The sequence below is a fragment of the Ictalurus punctatus genome, chromosome 17 (genome assembly GCF_001660625.3).
Source record: "Ictalurus punctatus breed USDA103 chromosome 17, Coco_2.0, whole genome shotgun sequence".
NCBI lineage: Eukaryota > Metazoa > Chordata > Actinopteri > Siluriformes > Ictaluridae > Ictalurus > Ictalurus punctatus.
This window is the reverse complement of record NC_030432.2, coordinates 16,988,638-17,011,571: the sequence shown is the minus strand read 5'-3', so window position 1 is coordinate 17,011,571 and position 22,934 is coordinate 16,988,638. Positions and strand designations below refer to the sequence as shown.

At 39.2% G+C, this 22,934-nt stretch overlaps 1 protein-coding gene across 2 annotated transcripts in view; it reads right to left on the bottom strand.

Moving 5' to 3' along the window:
* Nucleotides 1-22,134, bottom strand: part of crppa (CDP-L-ribitol pyrophosphorylase A) — a 35,026-nt gene extending 12,892 nt beyond the window's left edge. The window contains exons 1-9 of one of the 2 annotated variants that reach the window (XM_017490143.3): nucleotides 21,679-22,133; nucleotides 20,668-20,944; nucleotides 16,305-16,454; nucleotides 11,802-11,906; nucleotides 11,635-11,680; nucleotides 10,607-10,704; nucleotides 7,063-7,137; nucleotides 6,840-6,932; nucleotides 5,148-5,279 (exon numbers count right to left, since the gene is read on the bottom strand). In XM_017490143.3, the coding sequence (XP_017345632.1) occupies nucleotides 5,148-5,279; nucleotides 6,840-6,932; nucleotides 7,063-7,137; nucleotides 10,607-10,704; nucleotides 11,635-11,680; nucleotides 11,802-11,906; nucleotides 16,305-16,454; nucleotides 20,668-20,944; nucleotides 21,679-21,827 (1,125 nt within the window). In that variant the 5' untranslated portion in view covers nucleotides 21,828-22,133. Of the gene's footprint in view, nucleotides 1-5,147; nucleotides 5,280-6,839; nucleotides 6,933-7,062; nucleotides 7,138-10,606; nucleotides 10,705-11,634; nucleotides 11,681-11,801; nucleotides 11,907-16,304; nucleotides 16,455-20,667; nucleotides 20,945-21,678 lie in introns of both variants that reach the window. The other variant, XM_053687364.1, reaches the window with a different exon arrangement.
* Nucleotides 22,135-22,934: the final 800 nt, after the last annotated feature.

Below are 22,934 nucleotides of genomic sequence, written 5' to 3'. Positions count from 1 at the left end.
GAGTTTTTTTAAAACTGCTTACCCGACACCCTTGGGCAAAAACATAAACTCAGCTTTATGCTTGGACTGTATTCTCCCTCATTTGTAAGTCACTTTACAAAGAAACTTGTTTGACATATAATGCAATGTAAATTTATACATGCAAAAAATATTTATCTTTATATATAGATGGGGGGGGGGGGGGGTCTTAGTGAAGTGTCGGCCCATTATGAGCCACCAGAACAGCTTCTGGAACTGTACTGGAGGGATGAACACCGTTCTTTCCAAAAGTTATTCTCTCAGATGGTGTCTCCAAAATCTTTCATTAATTTTTAATGCAGTTAAAAATTAGTGACTGTGACTGAAGGCCATAGCATATCATTCTAGTGACTGAAGGCCATAGCATCTCGTGACTGAAGGCCATAGAATATCATTTACATTGTTTTCATCCTCATCAAAACACTCAGTGACCCTCATGCAGTTACAGTGCTGTTTAATAGGAGAAAATCTTCACCGATCACACATTAGGGATAATGGTCAAGTTTCGATCTCAGCTCCTAAACACAAAAGAGCAAGAGCTTGTTTTCACTCTCCAATTTTCCAGTGATGTTAAATGTCATATTAATTTGAAATCCAACCCTGAAGTAGTGGAAACAACAAACATTGGACTCAAGGACTCATTGGACTCTGTGCAGCTGCATCAAATAGCTGCATTGCATTCTGGAAATGCAATGCAGCTATGCGATGCAGCTGTACCAAGTTACGGCGGAGACTCGGCTTGACTAGTTTGCGATCTAAGAGCTGACGAGTGAAATAGTAATTAAGGAAGTCTTAGCATGAAAGTTGAAGCATATATATGCACATGTATGTATGTATGTATACGGTGCATGTATGTATACAGTATATACAGTACAGACAGTGTAAGCAAACCCTGTGAGAATACACTGGCAAACACAAAATACATCACATTCCTGAGAAAAGACACCACTTTCCAAGTGTCCAATTTCACAACCTGCCATTTACTGGTAGATCAGAAACCCTAAAAGAATGGCTCTTTAGAGCAGCCCCCCCGTTATTCACTTTTTTCTCTTTTTTTAAGGAGTGGTAGCTAATCTCCTCTCAGGTTTAGGATTCCTTCGCCGTGCTCTTTGAGGAGAAGGAAGCAGAGGGAGAGTAAACACCAGGGCTCTCACTGAGGAGATTAGCGTGCCCATGTATCATCGTGACAACCCTTTTCAGTGAGTGAAGAGTCACCAGGACCCTGAGCTATAAGGATCTGGTGACGTTTCCCGTCACCACTGGAATCATTGATCAGGTCAAAAATCATCAAATTGACTGATCAGGTGGTGTGAAGTCATAGCACTGGATGTGCTTTAGATGTGCATTTGTTGGCAGTTACTTTTCCTATAGCCTTCATGAAGAGCAGTGGCTTGAGGTCTGTAGATTTGGATGATTTTAAAAACATTCACTGTCATGCCATGGGTAAATGATTGAAGAATGGGGGGAAAATGGCAAAAAAAATGTATTCGTGCACTTGAAGGTTAACAGTACTCAACCTTCAAGCTCAGAACCTTAAAAACCAAGTGTAGGTATGAATTTCTAAAAAATACAGGAATCGAACCTATGACACAGAAGTTGCTAGCAAGCTGAGCCACAAGCAGGATTTGTCTTGAAATTCAAGCACTTTTATGGTAGAAAAATCAGCCATTTTCCAATATAACTTAGATAAATATTTAAGCTTAATAGACATCCAATAAATGGGAGAGTTTAAAGAGGGGAAAAAAGCAGCCAATTTACCTTATTCTATTTTGATACCCAGAAGTGATATAACACATTTGTAAGCTATTTGGCACAAATTATAAATGTCAAGATGTCTTCCAATGTGCTTCTGGAAAGTGTTTTCAGCCCCTGCACTAACCATGGCCGGTACTTTTCTTTTCTTTGTTTTCTACTTTGTTTTGGGACAGTTTAAGTTAAACTGCCAGCCAGCAGTAATAGTGCAATTTTAGCGAGCAGGTAATTGTTCGATACTTATATAAAAGACATATGACGACATGCTTTATACCCAGTGCTAAGACACTATAAAATAGTTAAATGTTAAATGCACAACATAACTTAAATCATCAATAAATTACCACACACCGAATTTTAATGATGTAAGAATATAAAAATACTAAATGACTTTGTTCTTCACCAAATGTCACCGAGTCCAACTATAAAGTCAACAGAGTGATGAGCTAGTTGTTTATTAAAAACACATTTCAAAGCGTTTTTACTTGCAGCAGACTTTCCAGCATCTGTATGAACCTTGCTGAGAACACAATGTTGCTGAAACATGGGAATAATGAAATACGTCAGCATCTACAAGATACAGCAAAAACATCTCTCCTGAGAAACCAACTGGGCATGATGCAAGTTTTGAATTCCCAATAAGACAAGGACGCAAGAAAACAAAGAGCAAGATGTTTTTAACAAGACTCTTAAAAAATGTATTTACGAAAAGCAATCCTCATCAAATGCATGTATATGGAAAACAGCATGACATCTAGAGGACTGGAGAGCTTCCTGTGTAAACATTTGGCTTGGTGGGAAAAACACTGTGGATTGTCTTTTAACAGTTCTCATGACAGATTATTCGACTGTTTTGCTTCCTGTCGTGTTATATTCTCCGTCCTTCTCATGATCACTTCAGAGCATAGTTTATAAGACGCAGACACCAGTTCACAAATAAAGGTGGCACAAAAAATTCAAACAGAATAAAGAGGCACGAAACTATCATTGCGAAGCATCTGGGAAGAATCATGTTAATTATTACAGGGCCTTCATGATGGATTTACACCCTTCCACTATTGCATGCGATGATGTGCGCACAATGTGTTCAATCACGTCGAGCACACATCATCTCTGTCCACTCCCTTTTTTAACCTTTTCCAAAAAGCAGCTGGAAGGGGGAAACGGTGATAGCGCTCCATAAGACATGAACTCTGGACTGAGGAATGCTCAGAAGTGAAAGGACATTTCAAGCCTCCCAATGACAAATGTAGGGTGGAGCGTTTTTTTAATTACACTCCACCTTGACGTCACATGCAGCGGGTGCTCCATCTTCCACAGTCTCACATCCTGGCCAGCTCAGGCTCTGTCTAAAGACACCTAACTAATCATGAACAGCTCCCAACTGCTCTCATAGTCAGGGTGAAGTGATACGGACTTTCCCATGCAGAACAGCATGGTCAGTTCACGTCCAACAAACATCCTGATTATATTATAGCTCATGTTTTAGCTGATTTAATATGTAGGGCATATAACATGACAGAGAATCTTGTTATAAGAAAATAAAATCAACTATGGAGTGGTGTGACGCAGCCTGACATGAAGCAGAGTTACAGTTATCAGCCTAAAGCAGATTATTTTCTGATTATTAAAAAAAAAACGTCATATTCCCTCACCAGCCTCTCTTTTTCCCATCTCTCTCGAAGTTAATAATGTAAAAATGCAGCTTGTCACGTTATCGAGAAACTGTAAAGCGCTAAGACTTTCCCATGTCTGAAAACATAAAGTTACAGCTTTACCTCTGAGTGTTACACAGCACTGATACTGGAGACGCTTTCAAAAATGCTACATAAATATCTCCAGGAAACGTCAGCACATCAACAAACAGACACGTATTTAATATGTTTTTGTGGAGCGTCCACCGTACAAGTGCCTGTGTATGTAGTTATTACAGAGACTATAACATATGAGAAAGAGTGCATTAATATAAACCTGTGATTTGCCTTTCATAAGTAAGTAAGTAAGTACATTATATTTATAAAGCACATTTAACACAGCGAAGCTGACCAAAGTGCTGAACAGAGTAAAGTAAAATAGAAAACAGAATAAAACCAAATTAAGACAGACAATAGACAATAGTAAAAAAAAAAAAATTATTAAAACGCCTGGGAGAAGAGATATGTTTTCAGGCTCTTCTTAAAATTGATAGTTGAAGGTGCGAGGTGGATGTCCAGTGGCAACTGATTCCATAAACGAGGGGCAGCGACTGAAAAAGCTCTATCCTCCTTAGTTTTTAACCGGGATTGAGGGACATACAGAAGAAACCTATCAGAAGATCTTAGAAATCTGTTAGATGAAGATAAGAAGATCTCTGAGATAAGAGGGAGTTTGATCATTAAGAGTTTTAAAAATAAATAACAGAATCTTAAACTGAATCCTAAAATGGACCGGGAGCCAATGAAACGATGCTAAAATTGGGGTGACAAGAACAAATTCCTGGTCAACAGCCTTGCAGCTGCATTCTGAACCATCTGGAGATGAGCAAGAGATGATCGAGGAAGACCCAAGTACAATGAATTACATCCGGCATGATCATCCGGCACCAACACCTTTGACCAATCAGACTCGAGAATTCAACAGCATTGGTGTACAAGTTAATATAAAGAACATGATTCATGTTTAAAATCTAGTAACTTACAGTCACCTCCAAAAGTATTGGAATGTCAAAGCCAATACTTCTGTTGCATACATATAATCCCAGAATTAATCCCAATATAATTGGGAGGAACTTCATCATGCAGTAAGACAAAGACCCATAACACACTGCTAACACAACAGACTTTACCGTGGGGGGGGGCTGGGGGGTGGGAGTAGAAGGTTTTAGACTGGCCAAGTCAATTACCAGACCTTAACCCAATTGAGCGTGCATTACACCTCCTGAAGAGGAGGCTGAAGGGAGAAACCCCACAAAACAAACAACAACTGAAAGAAGCTACGGTACAAGCATAGAAAAGCATCGCAAAAGAAGAAGTTTGGTGATGTCAGTCGGTGATCGGCTTGATGCATTTACTGCAAGAGATATGCAATCAAATATCAAGTGTTATTTACTATAAAGACTATGTGCCGATATTTATGTTCATATAAAAACCATTCGGTCTGTCACCAAAGGTGTCATTGTTGTAAGTTTTTTAACACATCGAGATATAAACGAAAGATGAAATTCAGATCTATTGTCTCATATTTATCTTCTGATCTCAAGCCCAAATGCCTTCAGTGTATACAAAAATATACCTTGCTGTTCCAATACTTTCAGAGGAGACTGAATAACCTGAACATGTTTATATGAAATAAGCACTTCCTGGAATGATCTAACATGTAATTCATAAAATCCGGCTTACCTTAGAGTAAATAATTTGCACACAGTAGAGTAAAATATTCCCCTGCTTGACCTTCATGGAGAGATCCATGATGGCAGTCAGCTCTTCATTCGTTTGGATATCCGATGCCTCATCTGACATACGTAAATGAACCTACAGACACGGAGAAGAGGAACTGTTAAAAGCAGGGTTTACGATACCACACGTATTTATTTTTCTAAATAACAAACACGAAAAACCAATGTTATTTAAACAGATTCAGTATCTGGTGATTGAACAATGCAGGATGAAGAACACCATGTGTTAATGTGCATTCCCACCAACGCAGAACACAAATAAGTGGTTGCAGTGTCTAGACTATAATCCATCTTCCAAGAGAAGGCATTTCAGCATGTATAACAGTATCCTCCTCCTATTCAGAAAGCTGGGTGCTCGTGTAAACAGCAGAACCACTTCAAAGACAGCAATTAAAATTCTCGGTAAATTTTCCACTGCACCCAATCGCTAACTAAAATGTTTGCCGTTGACACAGGACTTGGGATTCTGTGACTAAACCTCTGCTGTATTTTCCATGGGCTCGCTTCATTGTTTGCTGTGTCTTTTAAAAATCTGGATGCTCGTCTTAAAATGTCAGATTTTATGGGAGACTAGAACTCATCTGTACTCAATCTTATAAGCAATGACTAACAGAGAAACCCCAAATGACACTACAATCAAAAAAATGACTGTTTATTACAGTGGCTTCTTACCACTACCATGAAACTGATTAACCATTTCACATGCATGCCCTTTGGCTTTCAAAGAAAGCGTATGCTTATCAGGTCCTAACAACAATCTCTATGCTATAATCCACAAACAATGTTGGACCACCACTGTGACTAAAGCTATTTATATTCTAGTTGGATCACAGATGAAGTAGGATTTCAATTCAAATCAAATATAGAGAAAAGGGGGATCTTACAAAGTAACAATACGGGTACAGTGGTCTGGGAACGTCAGGCATTTATTTCAATTCAAGTGGCCAGTCACATTGCCAACAGTCACATGTTTGAAATGAAACGCACTGAAAAGTGATGACAAGCAGGTGCCATACGCTCGCAAACAGACTGACGAGTTGTAATGAGAACACACACACGCACAAACACAAACACACACTTGCATTCTCTAAACTTTAGATCCATTGGCATTGTGCCCCACAGTCACATTCAAATGGTCGGGTGTTTTTAAGACACGTTTCAGAGGCCTTTCACAAATCACAGTGGGGATTTAATTACGTTTTGATGAGATGACATTTCCAAAGATTAAGACAGATTTGTTTTGAAGTAGACGTGCTGGAAAAGAACAGGCTGCTAACTGGCCAAGGTTTTTTTTCCAGCTCCTGTTGCTGCCATCTGGCTACAAAGGTGACAAAAAGCTTGAGCAGAAGTTATAGTGACCTTCTGTTTACGTGCATCGGGGATTAGCAGTTCTGCACAATTTGGAACTTGACTATGTGGAACTTGATTTTAAGCTTTCAGATTTCAATTAATCTGGTTAAGACTTAATTTAATACATTTTGTGCATAGTAATATGGAGTCAAAGTACTCAAATGTAAGATTAAGGATACTGAATCACAACATCACAGAACTGCATGCACTTTTAATCAAATGTATTCCAAATTACAACAAACCTTCAGCATCTGTTAAACAGTCATTGATGTGTATAGATACTCACCCATACAATAACAACCGGATACAAAAGGGCATGCTTTGACTCCTTAAAAAACTTCACCATCTCCTCGGTTTCAGATAAACTTGCACCACTGGTCTGCAAAAAAAGTAATGTATTGTATTAAGCCCCATTATGATTCATTTACGTAACAGCGGGATTAGTTTCTGTATATCTAAACTACAATGCACGTTTCTGCCAAACAATATTAAGTGCAATATTTCAGTACAGATATCTGGATGAAGTTCCTGGTCTTCAGCAGCAGTTTATTATTTTCCTTTGTGCATGGGATAACATCCACTGCCTGCAAAACACAAAAGGATCAGCATTCAGTTACAATGATTACAGTTTAACAATTCCTCTGTTACTTACTGAGAATTATAATGATTAACCCTAACCTGGACACGCACACACTTAACCTGAAGACATTTCTTACACTTTATGTCAACAGAAACACACAGAGATAAAATAATAACTCTATAATAGGCTGTGATTGGTACAAACTCAACAGTGAGAGAAGAAAATAAATTATAGATATGAAATGGTTATGAGAAACACATGTGGGCACGTAAACCCTTTTGAAATATAACTAATTTAAGTGTGACACAGAAACGCATTTCAATCTTCCCTGTAGACTTCTGAGATTAAATGTGCTGACTTGATTTAAACCATGTTAGACATGAAATCCTCCTTAATTACGGATTGGCCACGGGCTGTTACACCGCAGCACTTACACCACAAAAACGAGATGATGCAATATTCATAGTTGTACAATTTAAAAGTATTGAAAATAATTATAAGGTCTTATAAGGATTGGTTTCTGACTGATGTTCAATCAGATATATACATGATTAGATTTCATTTCGATAGCATGTTAGGGCAAATATCTGTTAGCTAAATTGGACTATAAATTGTTTAAAGGAATATGCCGTGGTTTTTATATCGCTTAATCGCTACCATCTACCACATCTGTACCATATAACAGATGACCAATGAGATTATTTTGACATATTATACTGTTTTTGGAAAAGAAGCCCCACTTACAGAGAAACTCACGTATAATAAGTCTAAGAGCAGTTGTTAACATTTAAATAATGCAACTATATGATATTCATGAAAAGCAAATAAACATTTAATGGAACTATAAATGGTTAAATAGTAAGAAGTGCCATTCATTAATAATAATAGTAAAAAAATTGTCATCATTGGCTAATTGTTTGATACAAGGGAAATAAAACACTTCTGGATATTCCGTTATTGGAAAATAATCATCTTCTGTGTGCCAACAGTGAAGCCGCTTTGCAACAACCCCGTTGTTGTTTATTCTCCTACACCTGCATGTCCGGTCATGTTTTATTCCTTTCATAGTTTGCTAATATGATATTATGACCTCAACTCTTTCCTCATTACACCACCTGCCCTTGGAGAACCGGATCACATCACGTACTAGAGAAACACTATCACTTAACGTGGATTAAGATCACGGCTGGCTTTGAGAGAAATTCACTTCCTCTTCCACCATTTCCTCCTTTTCTTTTATCTGTTTGGAGTCCTGAGGACCACATCAACGATCATGGCCACACAGAGGACACGAAACTCCAAACCACTACCTGAGGAGCGTCCCAGTTCTGCTGCCAATCCGTTATTAGACACCAAGATCTGTGCAGTATGCGATATCATCAAAAGGAGGATGTGCGCTTGGCTCTAATGATTTAAAACTTGGAACCATTACAAAAGAGGATCGACTTTCACATAACTTGAAGGTGCAGGGCCATACCGATGATGCCCGGATTTTTCTTTAATAGCAGACGCTGACAAGTTAAACAAACCATAACACATTCTTTGCCTGTAACATGAAACAGGGTCATTGTTTACACTCAGGGGAAGTGGATATGAAAAGAAGCTCAGATTATTGGTTAATATTATTTGCATGGCAGCCTGGGAAAATCTTTCACATTGTGCAATTTTGACATTTTCTACTACATTGTATGTAGACTTAAACTACAGGCTTCCTAAACAGAAAAATTCTCTTTTGCACCCTACCATGTATAAGTGGTAGGGTAAGGGCAGTGGTAGCTCAGTGGTTAAGACATTGGACTACTGATCAGAAGGTCATAAGTTCAAATCCCAGCACCTCACAAGCTGCTACTGCTGGCCCCTTGAGCAAGGCCCTTAACCCTCAACTGCTCTGGTGTATAAATGAGATAAATGTAAGTCGCCCTGGATAAGGGTGTCTGCCAAATGCTGTAAATGTATAAACAATCAATGTATCGATCTCCTAAAAGGAACTGCTTTACATTTGCATCTGATTTAGAAATGCACTGAATAAAATCTAAATATACGTAGACTTAAAATATATATTGACTTAAAACTATATAACAAAATTTCATGGTCTTTTTTGTGATATGAAAATAGTAACATTCAACGCTATCTTTCTGGCCACAAGTCTTGAGAGCTGTGCAACGCTTGAGAGAGGGAAAATGACCGTGAGGCTAATGTATGGCTCCGCATGTCTGTGGTTGAGGCATAAAACGCCACCGTAGACAGTGCTGTTTGTAGCCTACTATGACACTCTGCTTACATAGCTGGCAGGGCTGTTTTTGAAAACTATTTCCTTGATGACACGTTGTATCTACAGTCCATTTTCTGGACCATTAGACTGAATCCCTCCTTCTCATCAGTTCAGATTGGCAACATGTTGATGCTTTCTCCTCACGCAACTTCTGGCGTTCCTCATATTCTGGTCGGTGTTTTTGCTTGAGGTGGTGGAACAAATTTGATGCGTTTCATCCATCCTTTGTTCATATGGGTTTTTGACACAATTTTCAAATCATATGCGTTTGATTCACATTTGATCTTCTGTATCTGAACCACTTCCATATTATGGAGGAAGCTCCTTCTTTGGGGATTAATTCTTCTTCCTCATCTAGGGTTTGAACTCCACGTTCTACCATGCTTGTTCTCGTTGTACGTGTGAGATGCCCAGGTTGCAGAGCGTAAACATGTTACCAACTATATCTTCAGTATCACGGGATGACAAATTCTCATCATGGGGAGGAATTGTAATGGTATATCATGGACAATACAATATGGCAGAGCTCTACTACCTAATAATCTTTACTGAAAGCCTAGGCAAGTTAATAACAACATTTTTACATTAGTCTGGATAAAGATATAGATGGATTTCTTAAAGTAGAATTCAGCCTCGGGACGTCAGACTGTTGATCTCCAACCGCTACACAATTTTTCACCATGTAAGCATGCACAGTAACAAATAAAAATGCTATAATTAAATTGCAATTTAATGGAAGATCATGGAAATACAATCACTCTGAATGACCGGTTCACAATAGGAACTGACAAGGTGAAAAAAATCCAATCCAAAATCCAAGAAAACCACATCTTGCAGTACAATGTCGAGGACCTCAGGTGGCTCCAGGATTAAAGTCCAACAAATAGGAGGGAGGTTTACTGACATTCACAAGTTAACGTATCCATTTCAGCATGATGTCTGCAGGTGATGTAATTACAGCTTTGTGTATACCAGTGTGGATTTGCACAGAGTGTGGGAATGAGACTGGAGTTCGGAGTGTGTGTTTTGGGTGTGTGTTTTGGGGAGGGGGATTCCATGCATTATACATTAGCCTAGGAACATCTGATACACCGAGGCCACCCAAGCAGACGCTACTTTTGCTGAGCAGGGAGATGAGGTCATATAGACATTATGATCATAATCATTGTACCCTGACATATTACAAAATCATTCTCATTACCATATGGTTGGATTCCAGGTTTTTCTGGAGCCTGTTGGAAAGCTCAATGGTTTCTGCCATGGCTCCTGAGATGAGGCACGCTGACAGCAAGAGAGTCTCTGGAAATGAGAAAACGCTCAAATGTGGAGTTTAAATAATACAAAACTGAAGAGAAACTCAGACTTGACACACCTGTGAAAAGCAAAATCCTACAGAAATGTGCCTATATCTAGTTAATGAATGTGAACCATATCATCGCTTATTTTTATCATTTTATTCAGAAATGTCAATTAAGCAACTGCATAGATCCATGCAGGGAACAATCTTCGCAGGGTTCTGAGAGAACATTAAACAACAGTATTAAGCAAGCAATCGAGGAGTGAGTAGAAAAGAAACGTTTTGAGGGTCAAGTAATAAAACCCAGCAAGCATTCTTTGTGGTCGAAATACCTCCCACATATCAAAGGGTCAGAGTTTAGTCTGTAGATAATCAGACACAGGATTCAGACGGAGTTGAGCGCAACTGACTAATCCAACCTTTCGCTTTAACATAAATGTAACTGCATGCAAATTCTCCCCTAACGTAAATTGTTTTCCTCGGAAAAGATCAAATGCAGCCACAGATCCAGCACCATAATGGCTGACCTGAGAAAGCAGTTAACTGGGAGCTGAAAGTGAAGATCTCTGGGGAAGGGGTCTTAAAGCATTTTTTGTTGTTTTTCCACTCTAAACCCTTTCTGGCATTATGTTACAGGGCTGCCCTCCAAGCGCAGAGTAATGCCTGGGCAGAAGAGCCAGGGGGACAGGCTGACAGCATGGAAATTTCCCTTAAAGCATCGTTCCAACACCATCACGTAAATATGCACACAAATCAAACGATCACTGAACAGTGATAAAACACAGCACCTTCTAAACCTGGGGTAGAACGTGCTGCTGACATTTTCCAGAGGCACGATCCTGGCTTACTAAGAAATAAACTACAGTAGTTTAAACACACTGATTTCGGGCATGGGCTGTATGTTGGGGCGATCGTTAAATAGAAATAAATACCTTTAATAATTGACTCTGCTGCAGCCAAATCGCGTTTGTACGTCACCTGAAAAGCAGCAAAGCTCAAATTAAAAAAAATAAAATGTGCAAAAATCCACTCAACGTGGACTGGTTGAATACATGTGACGTGCATTAAATTCCAGTAAAGTAAAGGCCTCGTCTCTTACTTTCCACAGTGTCGGTGGTCCCTCAATGAGCTTGGCACTGGTGCCGCTGTACTGCAGGGCCAAATGCAGGCACTCGGTGCCAAACTCAAAGTCAAACTCACTGCACTGTGGAGAGAAATCAGAACATAAGGCAAAGCAACAACAGATCCATGTGTGTGTTTATGAAATGGTGAAATTATTTACTATGGATGACAGAGAAGGACACAGAAGAGGAAAAAGGTAAACATGCACACGGATTAAGCATCCATTCATAAAGGAAATGGAAAACATGGATGGATAAACTCACCCACTCCAAGAACAGAGTTACCACAAACATGTTGCATGCTAGTTTTTGAAACATTCTGTGTCAATCACGGAGTTTTGTTTTGCTGCCTTTTGACCACATGTAATGAGATTTTTATTAGAATCAAGTTACCCACAGACTTGTTCTTTTTCTAAGGGGAACACTGGGACACCAGACAAATGCTCACAAGTCTAGCTCACAGCTCTGAGATCACAGACACATCACAGAAGGAATGGACTTAAAATGATATAACAATAATTCATGGTATTTTTTGTGGTAATGATAAGTCACATCGGCACACAGTGGTCAGTGTTTTTGCTTGAGGTGGTGGAATAAATCTGATGTGTTTCCATACTTGGTTTTTGATACACTTTCTAAATCACAGACGTTTGATTCACATCTGATCCTCTATATCCGAACCACTTCCATATTACGGAGGAAGCTCCTTTTTCGGGGATTAATTGTTCTTCCTCGTCTAGGGTTTGAACTTCACCTTCCACCATGCTTGTTTCGTTCATCAACTATACCGTCAATACCACGAGATGACAAATATATTATCACCCCTGTCTTCCAAACAGTTCCACTTTGACTTATCCGTCCACAGAACATTCTCCCAAAAGGTTTGAGAATCATCAAGGTGAGTTTTGGCAAAATTCAGACAAGCCTTAATGTTTTTCTGAGTTAGCAGTGGTTTTCACCTCGCCACTCTTCCATGGATGCCATTTTTGCCCAGTGTCTTATTGATAGTGGAGTCATGAACAGTGACCTTTATTGTTGCAAGAGAGCCCTGTAAGTCCTCTGGTTTTGTCCTTGGCTCTTTTGTGACTTCTGGATGAGTAGTTGCTGTGCTTTGGGAGGAATTTTGGAAGGTCGGCCACTTCTGGGAAGGTTCACTACTGTGCAGAGTTTTTCCATTTGGAGATAATGGCTCTCGCTGTGATTCTTTGGAGTCCCAGAGCCTTTGAAATAGCTTTGTAACCCTTCCCAGACTGATGTACTTAAATCACCTTCCTCATCATTTGTGGAATTTCTTTCAACTTTGGTATAGTGTGTTACTGGGTAAGACCTTTTAACCAGTGTTGATTTGATTGAACAGGGTTTGCAGTAGTAATCAGGTCTGGTTGTGTCTAGTCCAGCTGAACCCCATTATGAATGTAGTTTCAAAATAGGCAAATACATTTTCACACATGCCCAGTTGGTATTGGGTATTATCATATAAAAACTGTATTTTTTGTTTATATTTCTGAAACAATTTAGTATGAGATATTATTGGGTATGAGTATGGGGCAAATACTTTTTCACAGCATAGTGTGTGCATTATTATATATATATATATATATATATATATATATATATATATATATATATATATATATATATATATATATATATATATATATATATATGATAATTTCATCTGTAGGCTGTAGAGAGACCTGATTTCAGAGAGAGAGAGAGAGAGAGAGAGAGTGTGTTCGGTGATCTTAAAAAAAGTCCAACAGGTCCTGCAGTCATTTAACTCTTGGCATTTTGGCCTTCTGTAAAAGTAGAACACACGGGGGTTGGGTGTCTCTTTTGGATCTACAATGGCTCCATCATTCTCAAAGGATGTCACACTGTGAATACATCATTCAAGCAGAATGGACCACTGTAAGAGCTTTGACACATATCCCTTGGCCACATTTTAAAAATCTGTCACTGACTCTTTTTATTTAAAAGACAAACTGCAGTAACCTTGAGTAGCAAAAGTATGAGAAAATGAAGTCAAAAACAGAGTTTGGACTACTTCATGTCATCCACGGGAAGATATATTACCTTTGGTTTTAAAAGCAAAGAGCTATACATTCACCATTGTAGGAGTTGAATGCAAAAAGGCCCAGGAGTGTTATATCATATATCAGCATTATATCAGCCATGTACATACCTCGATAGCCTGACTATACCTCTTCACTATGTCAGACATGTTGGGACTTTCATTCTCATTTATAAAGCAATTTGACAATCAGTACTCAAGAACTCTTATGTTCTACACCACAGTCAAAGATAGCAGTAAAGGTGAACCATCTGAGATTAAAAAAAAAAATACATAGCTGTGAAAAAGTGATTTCTTCTGTTTTTGTGTATCTCACACTAAATAGTTTTAGATCTTCAAAAAAAAAAAATATAACATAAAGCAAAGGCAAACTGAGTGTAAACACAAAGTTTTTAAATGATAATTTTATTTACTGAAGCAAAAAAAGTTTCCAATACCAATTGGGCCTGTGTGAAAATGTATTTGTCCCCATAGTTACTAATTCCCCAAATCTATGAAGCTTCATTCATAATGGGGTTCAGCTGAACTAGACACAACCAGGCCCGATTACTACTGCAAACTCTGTTCAATCAAATCAACACTTAAATAGAACTTTTTCAACAGAAGGAAGAGGTCTTCCCAGTAACACACTATGCCAAAATTGAAGGAAATTTCAAAAATGATGAGGAAGAAGGTGACTGAAAGACATCAGTCTGGGAAGGGTTACAAAGCTATGTGACTAGAAAGAACCACAGTGAGAGCCATTATCTCCAAATGGAAAAACTCGGCACAGTAGTGAACCTTCCCAGAAGTGACCGACCTTCCAAAATTCCTCCAAGAGCACAGCAACTACTCATCCAGCAAGTCACAAAAGAGCCAAGGACAACATCAAAGGACCTACAGGCCTCTCTTACATCAATAAAGGTCACTGTTCATGACTCCATTAACAGAAAGACACTGGGCAAAAATTGCATCCATGGAAGAATGCCTTCTGGGAGAAAGGCAAACCTTTTGGGAGAATGTTCTGTGTATTGAGGAGTCGAAAGTGGAACTGTTTGGAAGACAGGAGTCCCGTTACATCTGGCATAAACCAAACACAGATTCCACAAAAAGAACATCACACTGATGGTCAAGCATGGTGGTGGAAGTGTGATGGTTTGGGGATGCTTCGCTGCTTCAGGGCCTTTGCAACTCAAAATAATTCAGGGAAACATGAATTCTTCTCTCTACCAGAAAATCCTAAAGGAGAATGTCTGGTCCTCAGTCCATAAACTGATACTCAAGCGCAACTGGATTATGCAGCAAGACAATGATCCAAAGCATAGGAGTAAATCCCAGTCCTAGAAGTAAGTGAAAGACTGATCTCCAGTTATCAGAAGCGTTTGGTTGCACTTATTGCTGCTAAAGGTGGCACAAGCAGATTTTAAGTTTAAGGGGGCAATTAATTTCTCACGTGTGATCGGTGTTGGACAACTTTTTTTGCTTCAATAAAATAATTAAATAAATACTGTATTGTGTGTTTAGTCAGGTTGCCTTTGTTTTATGTTGTATTCCGTTTGAAGATCTAAAACCATTTTGTATGAGATACTCAATAACTAGGAGAAATCAGGATGGGGCAAATATTTTTTCATAGCACTGTAGCTGTGTTTCTTTTTAACACCATAACCTGTATTGAAATTTTAAAGTGAACCACATTAAATATGTTTAGATGGAAAAATTTGTGACATGTTGAGCTGTTCTGGTGCTAATTTGCTGGTCCGTGCTGTTTTTCAGTATTCTGTGAGAAGTTCGCTGTACAGTGCTCTACAGCAGTGACTCCCATACTGGGGATCATGGGGGAAGGATTTCAAGGGATTGCGAGATGATTTGAAAAATAAAGTTTCAGTATTTTCTGATTACAAAAAATATTTTTCAATATTAAAAGTTAAGATTACAAATCAATATTTTCTGATTTCTAAAGACAGAAGTAATTAGAGTGTTTAAATAAAATAAAAATAAAAAATTTAAATAATATTTCATGACTAAGATATGACATCACCGTGCGGCGACTGCTCGCTAGTTATCACTACAGCTCGCTACTACATGTGGAAACCACAACTGCAAAAATGGATTAATCTGTAATTCGACTTGATGATGTTAAAAATGCACATATAAACTATAGTGACAGGCTGCACTGCCTAGCTAACTCATAACACTCTACTACGGGTATTTTCCATTTACAATTCAATTTCCATGCTACAGTTCATTAAGAATTACAGGTAGAGACTGAAGCGGCACCACAAATGCAATTCGGTCATTAACTGCACCAGGTCCCTTCCTGGTGCATGATGGGACAGCCAAAGTAGTACATCATCAAGTCTTTTTGTTGTATAGTACAATTCTGTGTGAACAAAAGTACTCAAATGTGATGTGAGAGACATTTTCTTACCCGTTGGTAGGCCTGATAGATGACATCATAGAGAAATCCTTGGGGCATTTCACTGGCCCTGTACTTAGTTCGCTCCAGTGAATGGTCCAGGAAGCCTTCGGAGGTGGTGGCAATCACTGTGGACACCAGAGGACGGATGGCCCCAGAAGCCTGTTGGAATAATAGAAATGCCTGTAATGAGTCTCAGATTCTCACAGCACCATCAAAATAAAACTCCAGGCAAGTCAAGTTGGTTTCTACGACATGAACTTGCACTTGAACTACTGTTTGCTACTATTTTTCTTTTCTTTTCCAGGAGATTCCCTTAGGAAGCAGCTTTTGAGAAAGAATTTAGAAATTCACAATTGAAGGATTTAGGCTAAGCACAACGCGATCCCTGTAAATAATGGCACCCATAAGCCAACAAGGAAGCATGCTCCTTATAATTTACTCCATTTTAGCTGATCACCATAAGGAGTGGGTAAGTAGTATGTTTTGTGTAAAGTAATGCTGTTTAAGTTGCTCAGGCTTAATGGATGACTCTGTACTCAATCTGACATTCTTGTATAATCAGGACTAATGGAGAGGTAATGAAGGCCATCTGGCGACAGCCTAAGGTAGAAGAAACAGAGAACTAAAATCAACTAACACTAAAAAGTGATAGCCTTACCAGCATTTTATTCTATAAAGCACACACTCAGACACTCAGATAGCTGTGACCCACAGCAATTATTCTTCTTTCTGAGATCTTTCTGGTCAGTTCTCACTCACCTCATAAAAATGACACAATACTTTGGGACTGTGGTTTGTTTCAGCAAGTCAGTCGAAACATTAATCTCAATGTGCGTGTTGCCAAATTACTGTTTTGGATTTGAGATAAACCAGGACACAAACATCAGCATACTTTTAACATTTTTGCAGCATTATGCTGTAAACAGGGGTCCACAATATGGCAAAAATATTGTATAATAATACTTCCACTTCAGTTCAACTCACTTCAAGTCTTTTTCTTTTACTTCTAGTGTAGTCACTGAATGATTTCACATTGAAATCCGAATAACTAAAGGGTTAGGAACACCCATTGTTTTTCGACCTAATGTCTATCGACCACATCTGTAGCATATATGAGAACACCATGGACAATCATTCCGATACGCTTCTCCAGACTGAGAAAAGAACATTAAATCTGTTTATATAACCTGTTTATAACCGAATCCTAAGGGCAGCTGTTGGGGCAGCCAATAAACTGTTATGTGAAAGATGTATAGGATGTTTTCATGATTTTTTTGGTCAAATGTATTTATACAATAAGCGCGACATATACAGAGTTTCAACTTGAAACCACTGAAAGGCTGTTCCAGTGTTTAAAATTAGGATTAAAACCACCTAAGGAAAAACTGTCATGTCTATCTCATTCTAAAGCCTCAATTATTCGTTTTTCATTTGTTTTTATTTATTTCGTTATATTGTTACATACAGATGGATAACAAGGAAAAGCTAAATAACTTTGTAGAGATAGATAATGAACAGATGCTTCCAGACAGGGGTGCGTGATACGACTGAACAAGTAAAATCCTATAATGCTCTGTGGCAGATACAAAAAAAAAAAAAAAAAAAAAAAAAAAAAAAAAAAAAAGGATCAGGCTCATTTGACTTCAATTTTAAATAAAAAAGAAGAAAGGATTCATTATTGAGGCATGGATGGAGGAGCTTCAGTCACAAAGCCTGCTTGACTGGCTGTATTTCAATAGGAACATTGAATAAAGTAACATCTTTCTTTATTTATGGGCAAGATCATTCAGTAAGGCTGGAAATTGTCAAAAGTGCACATTCAATGACTGTGATTTTCATCCATTAATGTGATGAAGCATTATTGTGATGTACTGAAAAATATACGAGTGATAGATTAGAACAGTATGATGGCCCAGCACCATATTAATACACCTTATATTTGTTCTTCCTTTGTCACCTGTCTGTATTTATTACATTAATTGACAAAACTCAACAACTGCCCCTAGCCTTCCATTATAAATGAGTATTGAGTCAACAGGCTTCCTGGTTTTTCAACAACACAGAAAGAAATGTGTTGGAATGAGATTCTTATAGATGCAGTAGATGGAGATTTGGTAAAAAGTTCTGAAGTGTTCGGTTATCAATAAAATTTCGTATCACGCACATCCTCATTCATAAAAAGCACAAACACTGGTAGATGAAGCCTTACTAAATCAGCTTTGCCTTGTACACTCAGTGGCCACTTTAATAGGACCACATGTACACTTGCTCATACATGCAATTATCCAATCTCGTGGCAGCAGCACAATGCTTTTCTGCACACCATGGCTGTAAAGAATGTATATTTGAGCTTGTACCAGTCTAGCATTTCTCATCGGATTTCTCCCATCAGCGATGTGTTTCTGTCTGCAGAAGTGCTGCGCAGTCTGGATCTTTTTGGTTTGTTTGTTTTTTTGCCGCATTCTGTTTAACCTCTAGAGACTGTTGCGCAGGAAAGTCCCAGATCATCATACTCATACCAACCCATCTGACACCAGTAATTATGCCACAGTCAAATTCACTGAGATGGTTGATATTTGATGTGAACATTAACTGTGATTACATTACAGTGCATCCGGAAAGTATTCACAGCGCCTCACTTTTTCCACATTTTGTTATGTTACAGCCTTATTCCAAAATGGATTAAATTCATTATTTTCCTCAAAATTCTACAAACAATACCCCATAATGACAACATGAAAGAAGTTTGTTTGAAATCTTTGCAAATTTATTAAAAATAAAAAACAAAAAAAGCACATGTATTCACAGCCTTTGCCATGACACTCAAAATTGAGCTCAGGTGCATCATGTTTCCACTGATCATCCTTGAGATGTTTCTACAACTCGATTGGAGTCCACCTGTGGTAAATTCAGTTGATTGGACATGATTTGGAAAGGCACACACCTGTCTATATGAGGTCCCACAGTTAACAATGCACGTCAGAGCACAAACCAAGCCATGAAGTCCAAGGAATTTTCTGTAGACCTCCGAGACAGGATTGTATCGAGGCACAGATCTGGGGAAGGGTACAGAAACATTTGTGCAGCATAGAAGGTCCCAATGAGCACAGTGGCCTTCATCATCCATAAATGGAAGAAGTCTGGAACTAGCAGGACTCTTTCTAGAGCTGGTCTCCCGGCCAAACTGAGCGATCGGGGGAGAAGGGCCTTAGTCAGGGAGATGACCAAAAACCCGATGGTCACTCTGACAGAGCTCCAGCGTGTCTCTGTGGAGAGAGGAGAACCTTCCAGAAGAACAACCATCTCTGCAGCACTCCACCAATCAGGCCTGTATGGTAGAGTGGCCAGATGGAAGCCACTCCTCAGTAAAAGGCACATGACAGCCCACCTGGAGTTTGCCAAAAGGCACCTGAAGGACTCTCAGACTATGATGAAACAAAGATTGAACTCTTTGGCCTAAATGGCAAGTGTCATGTCTGGAGGAAACCAGGTACCATTCATCACCTGGCCAATACCATCCCTACAGTGAAGCATGGTGGTGGCAGCATCATGCTGTGGGGATGTTTTCAGTGGCAGGAACTGGGAGACTAGTCAGGATCAAGGGAAAGATGAATTCAGCAATGTACAGAGACATCTGTGATGAAAACCTGCTCCAGAGTGCTCTGGACCTCAGACTGGGGCGAAGGTTCATCTTCCAACAGGACAATGACCCTAAGCACACAGTCAAGATAACAAAAGGAGTGGCTACAGGACAACTCTGTGAATGTCCTTGAGTGGCCCAGCCAGAGCCCAGACTTGAACCCGATTGAACATCTCTGGAGAGATCTGAAAATGGCTGTGCACCGACGCTGCCCATCCAACCTGATGGAGCTTGAGAGGTCCTGCAAAGAAGAATGGGAGAAACTGCCCAAAAATAGGTGTGCCAAGCTTGTAGCATCATTCTTAAAAAGACTTGAGGCTGTAATTGGTGCCAAAGGTACTTCAACAAAGTATTGAGCAAAGGCTGTGAATACTTATGTACATGTGCATTTTTTTGTTTTTTTAATAAATTTGCAAAGATTTCAAACAAACTTCTTTCATGTTGACATTATGGAGTATTGTCTATAGAATTTTGAGGAAAATAATGAATTTAATCCATTTTGGAATAAGGCTGTAACATAACAAAATGTGGAAAAAGTGAAGTGCTGTGAATACTTTCCGGATGCACTGTATCTGCATGATCTCATGCATTGTGCTGATGCCACATGATTGACAGATTGAATAAGTGCATGAATACAGAGGTGAACAGATGTTCTTATTGAAGTGGCCAGTGAGTGTAACAGTAAATGAGGAGCCACACAGTTGAAAATTTGTGCATGTAGAATGTTCTAACCCCTTGCTCTTTGGCTGCCAGTGTAATTTTGAGTAGAAAGTCCTCCTCTATGAACGGACGCACGGCATCGTGGATGATGACCACCTTTGGTCTGGGAAGCACGGGACCCTCTGCGCTCTCGCTGAATGCCTGAAGACCGTTGAAGATGGATCTATGTCTCGTGGTTCCCCCTTCAACCACTTTCACTTTTGCATGTTGAAACTGATGGATGATTTGCAGCATGAGCTCATGGCTCTCCTTGGCAACTACAACGACGATGCTTTCAACCCACGGGATTCTGTTAGAAGAAAAGAAGAAAATCAAGTGTCCAGCGCTAAAGTGTAACTTCTCAATCACCAGTGATGATGAGTTTTATTAGTCATGTCAATCAATCACTTGTCAATGAATCTACAATCTGGCCTAGAGAGAAATCAGCCTCAGTTTTGCTTCTTCGTACCATTCTGTGTATTTTTCTTATGGCCATTGGTGGTGCTGTTGTGCTCAGATCCTGTACAAAATAATCCAAGTTTTTGGGATGGAGCTGCACTTTTGGCGGGGCTACATGTGCCATAAAAGTTAAGGGTTAGGGTCAGGGTTAGGTGTCGAGGTAATTACATTGCCACTAACCAATGAGACCAGTTATGGGCCGAGCAACCCTTTGGTCTTGTTAAAAGCAAATAATCTGAATGAAACCTTACATTAATGTCTTTTTGAATATTGAAAGACTGGGTGCTTAACCCATATTTAGTAATTCCTTCTTGTGGACCTCAACTGAAAGACTGTAGAAACTACATAACCCAGAATGCATTGCGCTTGTATCAATTACAACAAAACACACACCAGTGCTTTTCGTTTCATAGGCATACTCTTTGAACATGACATGAGACGCCAGCATTAGAAACCTCATCTAGTTGTATGTATCACCGGTTTCACACATGCAGGGCGTTCACTGGATCTGTAAAGCAATTCACTCCACCGCTATGTTCCACTGACAGAGTATGAATGAGAAATAATAGTTTGCGGTTCAGATACCTTTCAAAAGTTTCGATGGTGAAGCTGATGAGTGGTCTGTTGAGAAAAGTGCAGAACTGTTTGGGGGTCGACAGCCCTGTCCTTTCACCGCAACCAGCGGCCGGCAGAACCACAGCCACTGGGAACTCGACGGCGTCGCGCCCCAGCATTCCCTCGCGGTGGTCGGATTCGAATTTCAGGAAAAGCCCCGGATCGCCAGGCCGGCGCTGTCCCCGTCTTTGATTCGAGGCTAGTCCGTTAGCCAGCTCATACAGCCTGCAAAGAAAACTCTAAATAGCGCTAAATAACAAGAACGGACAACACTGACTTCCAAATAACTCTGAACCTCCTAAAATTGTTCACTTCGGAGGCTATGAAATAATGGCTTCTACTGCCTATGTAGTGCACTATAAAGATAGTAGGACTCCATTTGGGATTCAGCCTTTACTTAGACGCCTGCGCTACTTTAGCTTTAGCATGGTATCAGCACTGAAGCTGATTATAACGTTATAGCCTCAGGCCACTGCATTCCATTTTAATGGAATAATAATAATAATAATAATAATAATAATAATAATAATAATAATACGTTCTCTTAGTCCTCAAACCGTGTGTTAGTTGGATAGAGGACTATTAAAGTTACGGTGCTATTAATAATTAAAGGGGCGTAAGTAAGTAAAGCTTTATTTATTAGCTTAAAAATGTTTACAAAGTTCTTTACAGAAGACATAAAAATGTTTTTAAAAAATTTAAAAAAAGAAGAATAATAATAAATTTAAAAAGTACAACAATCAACAAAAGACTAAGCAAAAAGAAATAAGAATAAAACAAATAAAATGATACAATTAAAATCAAGTATGGAAATGAAATGGTTTGAGGAAAGGCCAGAGTGAAGAAGTGTGCTAATTGGCTACAAAGTGGTTATTAACAAAGGGGCATGGCTACATGGGTGGCACAGAGTGGCATAGAGTGGCATCTGCCACCCCAGAGGTCTATTGCTCCTGATAAATCATATAAACTTCCATCCAGCCATCCAGCCATCAATCCATGTTCTATACAACTTATCATACACAGGGTTGCAGGGGAGCAGTGGTGGCTCAGTGGTTGAAGGCTCTGGGTTACTGGTCAGGAGGTCAGGAGTTCAAGCCACCACTGTTGTATAAATGAGATAAATGTAAGTCGTGTCTGCTATAAAAAGTAAATGTAAATATCCAAGGGCACAAAGTGGGGGACACACTGGGCACAGTGCCAACCCATCGCACACACATTCACACACT